This window comes from Lissotriton helveticus, chromosome 9 (assembly GCF_964261635.1).
Source record: "Lissotriton helveticus chromosome 9, aLisHel1.1, whole genome shotgun sequence".
In the NCBI taxonomy this organism is placed as follows: Eukaryota; Metazoa; Chordata; class Amphibia; order Caudata; family Salamandridae; genus Lissotriton; species Lissotriton helveticus.
The window spans coordinates 558,326,154-558,341,907 of record NC_136070.1 but is presented as its reverse complement, the minus strand read 5'-3'; the positions used below and the strand labels follow the sequence as shown (position 1 = coordinate 558,341,907).

The 15,754-nt window shown below is 43.9% G+C and overlaps 1 protein-coding gene across 1 annotated transcript in view; it reads right to left on the bottom strand.

The window, feature by feature from the left end:
• The window catches only part of MUS81 (MUS81 structure-specific endonuclease subunit), a 321,815-nt gene that overhangs the window by 60,687 nt on the left and 245,374 nt on the right, over positions 1-15,754 (bottom strand). Inside the window, exon 14 of the mRNA XM_078660456.1 lies at positions 2,881-3,006. Coding sequence (XP_078516582.1) covers positions 2,881-3,006 — 126 coding nt within the window. The remainder of the gene's footprint in view (positions 1-2,880; positions 3,007-15,754) is intronic.

Below are 15,754 nucleotides of genomic sequence, written 5' to 3'. Positions count from 1 at the left end.
AGGAGTGGGAGCCTCCTGAACAGGAGACGGCTGTGAAGTACGAGTTATTTACCATCGGTAACGATGCATCTGGTAGAGTCAATTGTAGCCGCAGATCCCTTAACGTAGAATTATCCCCAGGCAGGAGACTGGATCTGGAAAACTTTTCTGCCACAGCATCCCTGTGCACCAGGAGGACGGCATCACGTGACTCAGCCCTGACATCGTCCGCGTTCGTGACTTCAGCGAGGATACATATGTCCCACCCCGGCGCGCCTATGTCAGTTTTCTTCGGAGAACTTTCCGCGCCACAACACGGAGCAATCGCAAACAAAACTGTGAGAATACTGGAACAGTGTGCGAAAACCCAGCTATACAAAAGGGCAAGAAATAAAGGGTGAGGAACAGCACCATCCAGAATAGTGCCAGGTACTAAGGCATCAAGTAATGGAATTAAAGATTAGAGCGCAGCTATTGTAAGCAAGTCTGTAACCAGCATAACATCCTCGCTGGAGGCAGAAGGCATGTGAAAAAGGCACAGCAGACGAAGCAGTCTGCAACCATCGCCCGGAGCCAAGAAGGGTTCCAAGGCCAGGAAGAGCAATGACAAGTCATCCCCCAACAACACCAGCGGTGGGGGAGGGGGGGGGGGGAATCTCCTAAAGAACTAAGGGTCGAGACCCAGCCAGGGGGCCCCAACCCCAAGGACTGTAAGAGTCAGAAGTGCAAGCAACAGAAGGAAGCAGTGCACAACGAACCCTGCATGGAGAACAAATGCATGGGCGCAGAAGTACCCAGACATTCGCCCATCAATCACCAGAAAGGAAGGAATGGAGCAACGACAACAACAAGGCGAGCATCTCCCAGGGAGGGAGTAAGAAAAAAGCACTCGCAGAGGACCGCCACCCTGAAGCAGGTGAGCATAGAAGACAGAGATGCCCTCACAGAAACTGGGAGGAAGGGTGGGTCATGAAGTAATTGTCTCTACCAGATACATCATTACCGAAGGTAAGTAACTCGTACATCTGATAGAGACTACTAGCCCCAGATTCCTTAACGTAGAATAGATACCCTAGCGATACCACAAATGGGGGGGGAGGGTTCTGTGAGAAGACCTCTCCAGCTCAGACGAGCCCAAGATCCCCCACAGGGGACCTGCTATGGGGGCAGGGAAAATAGCCCTCAAGCCCTCCACCAGGAAACATACCCAGTGAAGAGGGTCGCCGGGCCCATCACAGCTTGAAGCCAAGACTAGACTGAACGACACCTCAGCAGTGAAGCAGGCAGAAGAATAAGAACAGAAGCCCACAATGGACCCGCAGGACAAAAGCAGGAACCCCAGGGCCCACGACAAGGTCGCCGGCCACAGAAGAGCAGACTGGGGCAGCCAGCGGCTGACAACGCAACGAAACTAAACGCCCGGACCACGTCGGGCTCAAAACCAGGGCAGGGCTAGTAAACCGTCCCGAGAGACCAGCTAGAAGGTGAGAGGAGTAACAAGTAGGACGGACCAGGCCGTCAACACAGGAAACTATGCCCTCAGAAACCCCAGACAGGGGCCCAGACCAAACGGCAGGCAAAGGGCAAAACACCGCGGCACAACGCCATAGATGTCCAAGCCACGCCCAGTAAGGACAAAAGACCATCGTAATACAGCAACACCGGGAAGCCTGCCAGGGGGAGTCCACACCCTCCCCGCATAGACAGAGCTATACGATAGCTACATATACCTCACATAGGGTAGGACAATTCCCAAGAAAGTATGGGAACCACTCTTAGGAAAAAACAATCCTGCATCAGAGGACAAAATCATAGACCTGGATTTTTTAGGGTCCTTAAGCGAAGAGGAAGACCCTTCTTTTTTTCTATTCCTCGAGGAGGTATGAGGCTTCTCCTCAGAGTCAGACCATTTTGCTGCTTTTTTCCTTTGCAGCCAGAGAAGCAGCCTATACTCACGGTCTTTGAGAGGTTTTGTGAAGGAAGTACAACAGTACTTGCATTTTCTGGGCTTGTGGTCTGGATACAGGCAGTTAAGACACTCTATATGTGGGTCCTCAGAATATAGTCTGGACTTTCTACAACCCTTTTTTACACTCTGGCATTATGAAGGAAAAATAGGTGCTCAGACTCCTGGCCTGAACCACAGAATTAATATGAAGTGAAGAGATGAACAGCTAGCTGGAAGTTCAAAAGGGCAACAGTAGAAACACTGTGACTGAGCAGAGCTCAGGGAGGCTGCCAACACACAACGTGTGGAAAGAAGTCTGAGGCATGGTGGCACTGCAGGGGAAGGAGAATCTATAGTTTACGCTTTGATTGGCTAAGGTTTAGATGTTTTAGAACAACTGTAATAGATTTCTAAAAGCTAGTGAATTCCTATGGACATTTGAAGTTTTAATACTGCTATTTTACTGTTACCGAGGGACTCTCACCATGACGACGGAGAAGATTCAAACATGTGAATTTATAAAAGATACAATACTGGAGAACTCTTGATTCTTACACTAGGGACCTATTTCGAAATCCTTTTGTACTGAGGATTGTCTCGACTACGCTTGACAATTAGAGACCGAAACTTCAACACATTTTCCTGCGGTAACTCATTTTCATGTACTTTTTTCAATGATCAGACGTGAGATAATTATGGTTAGACAGCATAATATATCCCTATCAAACCATAATCTGGTTTTATTTGTGTGTATTAGTTTTGTTTTATGTCTGTGTATTGGATCAATGCCCCTATTTAGAATCTCAGTTTAAAAACATTTTTACATAAAATTGCCAATGTAATATTAATACATATGGATTATTTTTGAAATAATTTTACTATTGTTCCACTCTATCACTATTAATGTTATTATGTTTCTCCGGTAAAGTTCTGATATGTAAAGCTGACATTACTTTGTTTTTGACAGCTCCTTCGTTGAATTCACCAAAGGTCATTAGCACGCAGGAATCTGCACATGGCGAAAAGGAACGGTCACACTTTGCCTCCTCCTCCTTGGTACAGCTCAGGAGGGTTTTGTCCTGCAAAACAAAAAAACTGTTTACATGCAACTCTTGAATGCTGAGGGCATCACTCCATGAACCATCACTGTCCTCTAAGAGAGCAACAGGCTGTGGAAATACACTTGTATCCCAACATTCCTCTTCTGGGCTTCAGTAGCTCTCTCTCATTGTTTTTATATCAGTTCTTTACCCTCCATATTCATAATTGTACAAACTACAACATTTAAGAATGGCTGGTGGAATAAACAAAGAAGTGCTTCATATCTCAAAGCCTGTTGAACCATACATGCTAGTAAGTACATTTATTTATGTATTTCACATCAAGATGTTTTCAGAGATCCTACCACTAAATCTACTGGCAAAAAAAACAAAAACACTGAAATGTGTGGTGCACAGTAGTTTTTCAGTAGTACTGCCAAATTAGGAATAATTTCTGAATTAAACACCCAAACCTCAGTGTTTTGCAAAGTATGTACTTGTTCTAAGGTAGCAGAATTGCATATTTCCAACACTGCGGCATTTTTGGAAAAAGCAGCAATGGGAGTTGCCTTTGATCTTAAGGAGCATGAGCTGATCCTATCACAAAAGCAGACCAGAACAATTTACAACAGTATACTACTGTAAGGCACTACCTTCCAGGGAAATGATTCATTTCATACAGCCACAAAACAGGAATTTTAGATTTAAAAAAAAAACACAGCTGACTGACTTCCAACAGGACTAATATTTTTATATTCTATACTCAACATGCTTTTCAGATTTACCACAATTTCATTTCACAGTATGCGAAGCAAATTTTAAAGCAACAGCATGCCAAACTAGTGGGCCAAGGACACCAACATCATAGGGCGCTGTGGAAAAGAAGCCAAATAAAGGAGCACAAAATAAGTAATTATTGGTTCAAAAGGAGGGTCTTGGCCACCTTTTTGGAGCTCTTTTTGTGAAATTAATAAAGATATATCTCAGGTGAACTATAGTGAACTAAAAAGTAACGGTTCTCTATATTGGTATTAAAGATACAAGGCACTGATATGAGAATGCATAAAAAGTACATAAACTATATAAAACGTTTATCTAGGCTTCATGTGGAGGAAAGAGGGCTATAATCAGAAATACAGAAACAAACCAGAAGAGGTTACTCGTAGAACCAGTTAAGACCTGGGTGTCTAGTGTTATAGCATTCAACAACGTCTCAAAAGGTAATATTCTTTTAGACCATTATGTAGAGCATATACATTAAATGCAGAAACGGAAGAGACAAGGAGACATCACTGGTTATAGGAATTTATAAGGAGCAGTCTATATATGAGAAAATAGGATACATAAATCGATATCAGCACTATTTACATTAAATGTGAGTGTAATGCATAGAATCTTGTGCACAGTAGTGCTCGAGTGAATGAGTGAACCTACAACCGTAAACAAAATGCCAATACTGCTACTATTTCCAATGCTCTGTCCTGTCTGGTATAAGAATGTACTATCAGTATACCAAAAAGCTTATAAATTGCTTTTTATTTTTGCAGAATGATTTCAATTTTTTGATAGACCCAAAAACATTTTGACTGTTTTTACATATATACACAAAATATCATTAGGCACCCACATTTATCTATACAAAATATTAAACATTCCGACACACACACCTCAATCATTCTAATCAAACAGACTACATTCATACCAATCTCGTTATATTTACAAAACATACAGTGTACCAAACAATTAGTTATATCTACAAGAAGAACTTTTTCCTACATCAATGAAAATATATACATATTTATCAACGATCAAATGAATTATCTCAGTTTGCATAAATCGTGAAAATTGAATGATTGTCTTTTTTTGCATGAAAAAGTATCAGTTTGGTATTCACTGAAGGTCTACGCGTTTCAAACCCCACCCAATACGGGGGTTCTCGTCAGGACCAAAAGCCTCACTGAAGAGAAAAGAAAAAGAACACTAATCAAGGGCTGAACCAGTTCGTACAACTTCTAATGCTGCACCACCACCAATGCCATCGTCTGCTTACCTTAATAAGGTTCTTAACTACAGCTTGCAAACAGTGTGGAATTTTTATAGTTCTGGAGAGAGAAAAATGAGGGAAGAGAGGGATAGTCTCATTGTATTTTTCTGACACAACTTTTTTTTTAAAAAGTTAGGAGTGGAGTGAAGTTAAACGACTTACATGACACGCAATAAGGGCAGCTCAAACCGTTTGAATCATTCGGTCGGCGGTTGTCTGAAAAACGGAGAACGAGATGGTATGAATGAACAGCGTTTTGTGGCCATTACCGTTCGGTTTTGGGATGGAAGAAACAGCCGGTTTACCTTAATTCGTGGGTAGCCCCGTCTCTCGTTCTGTTGGATTCTAAGGGGTGAAGGAACGAGGACTCAGATTAATACACCATGCGATTTGGAGTTGCATAATTAAAGGGGCCCACTCGAGCGCGACACCTACCTCCAGAGTGTCGTGCCGAATCTGTCTCTAGTCCAAATCCCGCATAGCCAATGAGTCGGCGTGATGGAACAGAGTCCTCGGTTTGTTTATTTCCTCGCGTTTGTACGGTCACGTGGGCGCGACGGCTGTTTCTGCTTTGAATGCTAGGATATGTAGTTTCAGGGTCGTCCGCACTCTAGTGTTCCCATGGTTTTTACACGACGTGCGTCGCTGGTTCCTCCTGTTTGAATCGACCCAACTTTATAAAAACTGATGACAGGCGGTATTCCTATATAAAATATCGAGCTGCATGGAATACAGTTGCCAAGTAAAATCTCACAGTTTATACAGTTCTGATATCTCGTTCAAGCCTGACACTGCCGTGTCAAATTTGACTATAAGGAATGCTTCCTTTTTAGATAATTTTTGTTCCCTGTCTCCTCCCCGGCGATCAATCTCTATGTTTGCCATTACGGTCCATTTTATATCACTTTCTTTGTGCGATTTTCTGGTCCAGTGATTAACTAACGGAGCAGTTTCTACTTTTTTCCGAATCCGGGACTTGTGTTGTGTTATCCTTTGTCTTATCTCCTGGCTAGTCTTGCCTATGTAAAGTAATCCACACGGGCAAGTGATGCCATAGACCACAAATTTGGTTTTACAATTGGAAAAGAGGTTGTGTTTCCAGTGTATTCCATTATGACTGAAGAGGGCACCTTCCATCGTGCTTTCGCAACACGTGCATGTTCCACATTTATGGTGGCCTAAGATTGGGGACAGCCCCATCATTTGTCGTAATGTTGGCTTGGGTTCCACTTTCACTGCTGCCCTTACTATATAGTTGGAAATGCTGTTTTCCTTCTTGAACGCAAAAAGTGGTCCTGTAGCGAAACTTTCATCAAGTGACTTGACAAGATGCCAATTTTGAGCAATCGTTTTTTTCAACCTGTTAGAGTCAGGGCAGAATGTTGTCACACAGACTTGTCTGGACAAGGTTGTCTTCATTTTTCTTTCCAGCAGAGTCTCTCTAGGAGTCCACCATGCCCGCTTCAAAGCCCTATTAACCAATTTTCTAGGATATCCTCGCTCTTTCAATTTCTCTACTAGATTGGCGGCATGTTTGAAGTATTCATCTTTATGTGTGCAATTTCGGCGTATTCTTAAAAATTGCCCATACGGTAAATTCTCACGTAGACTCCTCGGGTGATTACTGGTGAACAACAATGATTTGTTTCTGTCTGTGGGTTTCTTATAAAGTGTTGTACAAATTGCTCCATTCTCACTGTATACTTCTACGTCCAAGAATGGAATCCTGCAATCGGATTGGGACATACTAAATTGTATGTCGGGTGTCCTTTGATTGAGCCAATTGAAAAAAGCTTTTAATTTTTCTTCACCTCCAGTCCAAACCAGAAAAATGTCATCTATAAATCTTAGCCAGGTTGCGATGTCCTCTGACTAGGGATTATTTTTATACACAAATGTCTCTTCATACATGGACATGAACAGGACGGCCAATTCTGGGGCAAAAGGACACCCCATTGCCACACCCTTTGTCTGAAAGAAGAAATCGGTCGAAAAAGAGAAGTAATTCTTTTCTAGAGCAAAAGCCGCTAGATTCACAATGAATTCAGTTGGTACTCTACATGGTCTTTCTCTACTATCAAGAAAGTATGTTAAGAGCCTCATCCTGGGGGATCTGTGTGTACAATGAGGTGACATCTAATATCACCAGTAGATCTTTCTCTCTTATAAATTGGACTTCCTTGATTTTATTAATGAAATCCGTTGTGTCTTGAAGATATGATTTAACTTCAGGTAGGAATTGTTTCAGAAAGCAATCCACATATTTCGATATTGGTTCTAACAACGAATCACACCCTGACACTATAGGGCGTCCCGGGGGTTTTGTTGGGTTTTTATGGACTTTGGGTAATACGTAGAAAACAGGTATTCGTGGATGTTTATTTTGTAGAAATTCGTATTCCTTTTGTCCTAAAAAGCCTTGGTCGAATCCTTCCTTTAACACTGCAAACAGTTGGCCCTGTAGTTCTTTAGTGGGATCTTTCGCAATCGAGTGAATGAGTGAACGCGCAGGTGACAAGTGAGGTAAGAAAAACTGCGATAAAGGCGCAAGGAAAATACATAGTCACTTAAATGGTTGCAATACTAAAAGAGTTCAAATGAAATTGTAATAGAAAATCAAAGTTTTCAACAAGTTAGAGAACTAAAGGTTGCGCTGGGAGGTTGACGGTGTTTCGACCTGTAATCAATTCAGGTAATCTTCAGGACCAGGATACATGGAGAATTATCAGTGCTGTGTCTGGGGCAAACAATGGTACTACCGGGGATGCACCCAAGGTATGATGTGCAGGAAATCCAGGTGGATGGATAAAAAGGGCGTCACTTCTGAAATGGTGTGCCAAGGGATTACCACCTGTAAAAGATAAGGACCCGGCTTGAAGGTACTGGCGTACGGGATCCTTGTGGCGCTGGAACTAGGCAGGGGGAGGCTACATGTATGAGCCGAGGCAGGCGTCAAGATGAGGACATCCGGGCGGGGGGAACTCTAGATGAATAAAGGCATCGTCCAGATTGGGAAAAGTAAATTTTGCCATGTTCTGTGTCACCACGCCTCATCCATCATATGTTATGTGTGCATGACCAATATGCATATGTTATTCCCCACGTCTGATTAATGACGCAATTACAGTTGTGTCCACCTCTAGTATGCCAGTTTCCAGTCCTCGTGAATACTACGAATATTAGGCCTATGTAAAGCTACGTTGCCACGTTTCTCAGTGTGCACGCTATTCCATTATAAAGTCCCCGTTTCTAGGCCTCAAAAGGGCCTGGACATCAGATTCAGCTCCTGTCTCCTGAAGCCTCGCTGAGGAGCGATACAGCCCCCACCTGTATCCTCGACCTTTCACTTACTTCCTGCCTCGCAGTGCCCGGTGCAGCTTGGCTCTGCCTCTGAGTCTGCCAAAAGTATGTTATAGTTCCAGTTATCAGTTCAGTCCTCCTTCTCTGCATTCCTAAGCTACTGAACTGCATCAATAGTTTCCGTCATTGTCTAGCCTTCTCGTCTCCACGTTAGAGAAATACTGCATTTACTGGTCATTCAATATTCTTCATCACGCACTACATGTAGAATAATGCATGGTCCAGTCTTAGAGTCAAGTTAGCTTTTCCCCTCATGACTTCTAGTTTATATCAACATGTTCCCTAAACATCAGATACTAGATAGAGTTTAGGTACATGTCGCTCCGACCCTCCAGACTTTAGTCTCTGCTCCTAACACAGAGTTCATAGCCCCCAGCTTCTCCTAGTAATACGTCATTGCCAGTTTACGCGCACCATTAGGTTAGAGGTCCCGGCTCTTTAGGTAGCCCCCTCCAATGTTTCCGCCCCATTCATGACATATTCTGTTACGTCTGCACCACATGTCTATGTATACGCCCAGTTACACCTACTTTTACTCTTATCTTTCGCGACTGCTACGCGTCACGCCTTCTGCTCCACCCACTGCTACGCCTACTGCAATGTAATGCTATGTGTTTGCGTTATGTATATATGCTCTTGTATTGTTATTAGAAGTTAGCGCGCTCATCCCAGACCCAGCCCCGGCAGCTGCCGGGCCACTCTAGCCCTGCCATTCTGTTCCTATGCAGGTTGTCCTGATCCTGTCCTTATGCTGTAATAAACCTGCAGAAACTCCTACTACCTCGAATCTTGACTCTTATTTATTGAGCTATCTGTTATGATATATGCCTAGTCAAAAATAGGGTATTATTTATTTATTTACCACATAATGGCGCCCGAATAGGGACTTGCCCTTTCCCCACGCGTCGGTGAAGCCACGCCGACCCCCTGACCCTCTGCAGCCGTGACGGAACCATACCGGCCACGTGCAGATATTTCTGCTTCAAGTATCCCTCAGGCCCACGGAGGAGACGGAGGAGGCGGTCCAGCATCCAAACGAGACGGTGGAGGAACGCGGCGAGTCCCGACCAGAGCCCAAGCCGAGAGTCCAAGGTCCGAGGTATCCGGAGGCCCACCCGTAACTGAAGTCCGAAGTCCGAAGTTCGTCGTCATCAGTCCAGTCCGATCCGAGGCCTTCCGTTCCGTGCTGCCCGGTGAGTACCATTGCTGGGGTAGTATCTAGACAGGACCAATCTAAATTGACTCCTGGTCCGTGGGTTGGTGGTACCCAGACTCACAAACGAAGTGTTCACCTAGGTGGATACGGGTCTTGATGCGTCCCTTTATGGGACCGGTATGTTCCGTACTGTTACAGCAGTGCATCCAGTAACTCTAGTCTGTTCCGTTCTCGAGAAAATTCTTGTATTTCTGCTCTCAGTATTCCAGGTAATATTCTGTCCGAACTGTTATTTATAATGTTCTTCATGTATTTTAATGTTGTGGTATGAGTGTGACGTGATTTCGTGTTTATTGTGTATTGTATTTTGTCCAGATTACAGTTCAGTCATGCCTATATTTTCCAAGTTACGTCAGTTAAAAACTAGAAAGGGTCTGCTGGAAGCAGCAGTTCCTGTCCCGCCGAGGGACAGTCCAGGTCATTTTATGTATCAGAAACATGGCATAAGCGCCATATTGTATCTAGATTTATGGGTAGAGTATACCAAACAGTTAGAAGAAAAGTATAGATGGCCCGTATCGGGTACATGGGATGCCGAATGTATCATGCGAGTAGAAGAAGCATTATGGAAAAAGAAAGCCAGACAGTCACAGAAAGATGCCATCGAGTTATGGCGTAAAGAAGCGCATAGAAGAACCGAAAAGGAAGTCAGAAAGTCAGAGTTAAGTAGAGAATCCCAAGAACGAGCCCAAGAAAGAGAATTAATCGAGATAGGTGAACAAGTCAAAGCCGAACAGTCAGACAGACAGAGGCATGCCCTCATTAAGGGTATGTATCCTCTTCTTGCCGAGGGCTTGCCAAAAGCGACCCCAAAGGCATCCAGTAATTTCCCGCCACCATTAGTTCCGACCAAGCTACGTCACAAACAGACCGCAGCTGATATTTTTATTTCGTCCTATTTGGACGACACAGTCCCAGAATATACAAATCCTGTTCGCGCTCCGCCAGTCCCTGTAAATCAGGCACTTCCCGCTCTTCCAGACACCGGAGTACCTGCTACGGTACCCCCGGTCCAGCCAGCATTTCAACTTCCCGCTCCGCCACGAAGAATGTCCGTCGATGATTCTAGTTTAGGGGCCGCAGGAGGAGGTCCTCCTCAAACCCCGCCGCCACACAAGCGTTTAACGTTAGCCGAATTACATGCACAAGCGTCACAGCGTACGCCTAGACATCAGACTGTAGCAGAAATAAGAAAATCCCTTGCCGAATGTGTCTATGATCCAGTCCCAGGCGAGGATAATATGGTTTTATATTCGTTCCGCGTAAGAAAGGTGGCCGAGTATCTAGTCACCTTACCGAATATGAAAGAAGATCTAGACAGAATATATCGTTTCATCCGTACAGGGGATGATCCAGAAAGTATTCACGAAGCCATGTCTCAAAGGAAAGCCGAGATCCAGCTCATGATATTAAAGTTTCTGATTAATTGTCTAATAAGAGAACAAGATTACCCGTCTAAAGATTCTGCCGAAATGAGAATCCTGACAAGGTGGAGTGATAATATAGCCGAGGGTAAGCACAAGACCGTCGGTGCCATGGAAAGTATGTACAAGAAAATCCGTAAAGAAATAATAAAGATACACGAACAACGTAAAGCAGCACAAGTAAGCGAGAAAGAAAGTATCTCTGATCCCGAAGAAGAAGAGGACGAGAATTCCGCCAGAATAGCGTACGTAGGAAAATCTAGATTTCCAGATCGCCATTTACGTCTAGAACCCAAGTCTATTTTCCATCATTCAGTACCAGAACAAGGTTCTCTAGAACAAGTGTTCCAAGCTACCGATCACATTCTGAAATCACGAATCGGTTACAGTGAATTAAGTACCATGCATGAACAAGAACTAGTTCGATCAGCAGTCCGATGGATTACTGATTCTACCACTTTTCCAGACGAAATAGTGGCACAAATGTTTCTGAAAATGCCCCCAGCCGAGCAGCGACTGGTGGGTATGTATATGATTCAGTACCTCATTACTCTGTATGAGGGTCAACACTCTGATCCAGGTCCGTTACATGATATCCTGAACGAGTTACTCCAGTACAGATGGAGAGGTCTAGGTACCGATTTAATTAGTGTCATTCTAGAACAGCGTCACAAATATAGAACGTTCTTGAACCCGCATTTTGTTCATGTCTCACCCCCAGAAAGAAAATCATTCTACATAGACAGACAGAATCCGTTACGAGAAGTCCACCCAGTCAAAGGAACGGGGGGCGAAATGCAACGAGTGTTTGTATACACTCCAATCACAAAGATGGAACTCCTTGAAATGAAGAAATTAATTCCCTGTCATGACAAAGATCCAGCAGGGTTCCATAGAGAATTAAAAGACATGCTCCGTATGGGAGAATACACTTACCCAGATATCATTAAAATGTTAAAGGTTCTGCTACCCGCAGGGGTGTATGAAAAGCTAAAGGAAAAAGAATGGGAGGTGGGAGAGAAAAAGATCGATTGGGCAGTTCTAGAAGCTGAAGACAAGGCACGAGTACCAGGTACCGGTCTTGGAGATAAATGTAAAGAGTTACCAGAATTATTAATTCAAGTCTTACCCAGATTATTGACAACCAGAAAGGAAGACTGGGATGCAATCTCAGCCTGTAAACAGAAACAAGATGAAGATATTAGTGATTTTTATTCTAGGTTTGAAAAGTGCTTTAGTATCAACAGTGGTCTCAAGACAAGTAGTGAGTCATACCCTCACCTTTTCGTTACTAAATTAGTCGAGAATTCAAGTCCACAAATTAAAAATCGAGTTTTGAAAGTCGAAAGCACCTGGCAAGCTAATACTCCGTCCCAGATGCTCCAGATGCTTCAGTACCACCAGAATAGAATCAGAGAAGAACAAGACCACGAGAGAAAACGTATGAAAGACACGAAAATGAAAGTACTAGTTGCACAATCTGTTCCTCAAGACAGTCAGAAGAGGGGTCCGAATCAAGCGAGCCATCCTGCAGCTCCCGTTAAAGGGAACTGCAATTATTGTAAACAGCCAGGACATTTTATAAATGAGTGTGCAGTTCTGAAACACAACATAGCTACTGGTAAGACTAAAGAAAGACCACGTCCGCCTAGACAAGAACAAGTTTCACAGATTCCTCAGCCACAGAATGCACAACAGACAGTTACAGCACCGCAGCCTATTGCTGCAACACAGCATGTCACATCACAGATGTACCAGTATGTACAGTCTGAGTATCCAGAGTACCAGCCATATTCATGAAACAGCCTAGAGAGGGAGGTAGGCTTGCCTCTCATCGAGATACCTGTAGATCAAGAAGGTCCCTATGTTCACAGTCCAGTATTAGGGAAAGACAGAAAGTTTCTGATTGATACAGGGGCAAGTAGGACCACAATTAGTCATGCCGAAGTTCCAGGGGCTCCGCTCTCAGGCTCAAGAAATGTTTCCCTTGGATTTTCAGGAAAACCCATTGTAAATGAAATATCAAAGCCAGTTACTTTAGAAGTAGGCCCATTGTCCCGTACTACTGATCTGTTACTTACTAAGTCATGTCCAGAAAACCTATTAGGCATTAAAACACTGAAAGAATTAGGTGCAGTTATATGCTGTTCCCCAGAGGGAATACGTCTGTTCCTACGTGACTTTAAGGGTCACTATGTATTACGAGATTTTGATTCTAGACTGTCTAAGGTTCCGCAGCATTTATGGGCGCAAGGTCCAACAGATGTAGGTTATATGCAAATCACACCCTATCGTGTGACTCTCAAGCCAGGTGTAGTGTTACCACGAATCAGACAGTACAGATTGCCACCTGAGGCTGTAGCAGCCTTGTCCAAAATTATTGATGAGCTCATCGCTCAAGGAGTAGTTGTAGAAACTGACTCCAATGTATGTAACTCTCCGATCATTCCAGTCATGAAACGTACTGATCCAAATGCACCCCCAGTATATCGATTAGTGATTGATTTACGAGAGCTTAACAAATGTATTATTCCGCAGTATCCAGTTGTCCCAGACATCTCTTCCCTATTGACAGCTATTGATTCCGAAGCCATGTTCTTCACTGTCATAGACCTTAAGAATGCATTTTTTAGTGTTCCAATTCATCCAGACAGCCAGTTTCTTTTTGGATTCTGTTTAAATGGAAGGAGCTATATGTTTACACGCGCTCCTCAAGGTTTCACAGAAAGCCCTAGTATTTACAGTCAAGCACTTAAGAGACAACTAGATAACATTCACATGCCAACTGACACTGCCCTGCTCCAGTATGTCGATGATCTACTGATCACAGCCCGTTCTGAACGTGCATGCGAGCGAGCATCCCTTACAGTTTTGTATTTCCTAGCCGAGATGGGGCACAAGGTGTCCCCTTCGAAGCTTCAATTCTGTGTCCAGCAAGTGGTATACTTAGGACACTTACTGTCCAAGAGGGGTAGGCAGTTGACACCCGACCGTATCCAGTTGATAGCGAGTCTTCCCCAGCCCAGAACCCAGAAGGAGGTACGTGCCTTTATCGGCCTTACTTCTTATTGTAGACAATGGATTCCCCAGTATGCATTTTTAGCCAAGCCACTGATACAGTTAACGACACAGGAGGCAGCCGTATCGACTGTCCTCCCTTGGACATCCGAACATACACTTAGTTTCAACGAGTTAAAGAAAGCTTTATGCCAAGCTCCAGTTCTAGCTACACCGAACTACAGTAAGCCTTTTACACTTTTCGTTACTGAACGTGAGGGTACAGCATTATCTGTTCTCACACAAGATCAAGCAGGTCAATACAAGCCCTGTGCTTATTTTTCTAGCACATTAGATCCAGTCGCCCAGGCATTGCCTGCGTGCCTCAAGTCAGTTGCAGCCACAGCACTAGCTATCAGACAAAGTGATTCCATAGTTTTAGGACACTCCCTGACAGTACAAGTTCCACACTCCGTAGAAGTTCTTTTAAACCGAACACAAACTCAGCACTTGACAATTGCACGTTTAACAGGTTATGAATTGACACTGTTTCAGCCACACATAGAAATTAGACGCTGCAACGTCCTGAATCCTGCTACACTGTTACCATCAGTTAGTTCAAATCCTGACCCACATGACTGTGTGGAAGTAGTCAACATTACGACAAAGCCAAGACAAGACCTGACAGACATTCCGTTACCAGATCCTGACCTGACACTTTATGTGGATGGTTCATGTATGAGAACTAGTACAGGAGAACTAGTCGCCGCGTATGCAGTGACTACTGACACCGAAGTTATTGAAACACACCGTATTGATACCCTGTCCGCTCAAGCAGCAGAGCTAGTTGCTCTGACACAAGCCTGTATACACGCCAAGAACCTGAAAGTCAATGTTTACACAGATTCACGTTACGCATTTGGAGTTGTACACGACTTCGGAGTGCTCTGGCAGGAGAGAGGTTTCATGACTTCTCATGGAACCAAGATTCAGCATGGTCTCCTTATTCAAGCTCTGTTAGATGCCATACACTTACCGACATCTATTGCTATCATGAAGTGCAAAGCACATACGAAAGTTACTGACATTATTTCTCAAGGTAATGATCTAGCAGACCGTACAGCCAAGCTTACAGCACAGACTCCAGACATTCAAGCTAATCCGACACAGACACATACTCCAGACCCGGCTACATGTATGACAGTTAAGGACCCTACACAAGATGTCATAGATATCCAGTTACATGCTACTCCCGATGAAATCAAGAAATGGTCCGAACAAGGAGGGGTCCAGACAGATCAAGGATGGTTAACAAAGGGTAGAGCCACATGGTTTCTCCCCGACTCTATGGTTCAAGTCATCATTAATACCGCACATAGTCCAGCACATTTAGGAGAAAAAGCTATGTTAGACAGTATCCAGAACATTTGGTTCAACAAGCATTTACGAGCTGCAGCCAAGCAGAAAGTCCGTACCTGTATGATATGTTGTCAGTTTAATCCAGGTAAAAGTGTCCCGGTGGAACAAGGTGGTTTCCAGCCTCCTGACCACCCTTTTGAAGTCCTCCAGATGGATTATATTCAGATGGAGCGATGTCGAGGTTTCAAGTATGTCCTTGTAGTTGTATGCGCTTTGTCCAGATGGACAGAAGCATATCCAGTCCCAGATTACACAGCCGCGACCACTGCCAAGCAGTTGGTTCGTGAATTCTTCCCTAGATATGGACTCCCTAGAGTCGTATATTCT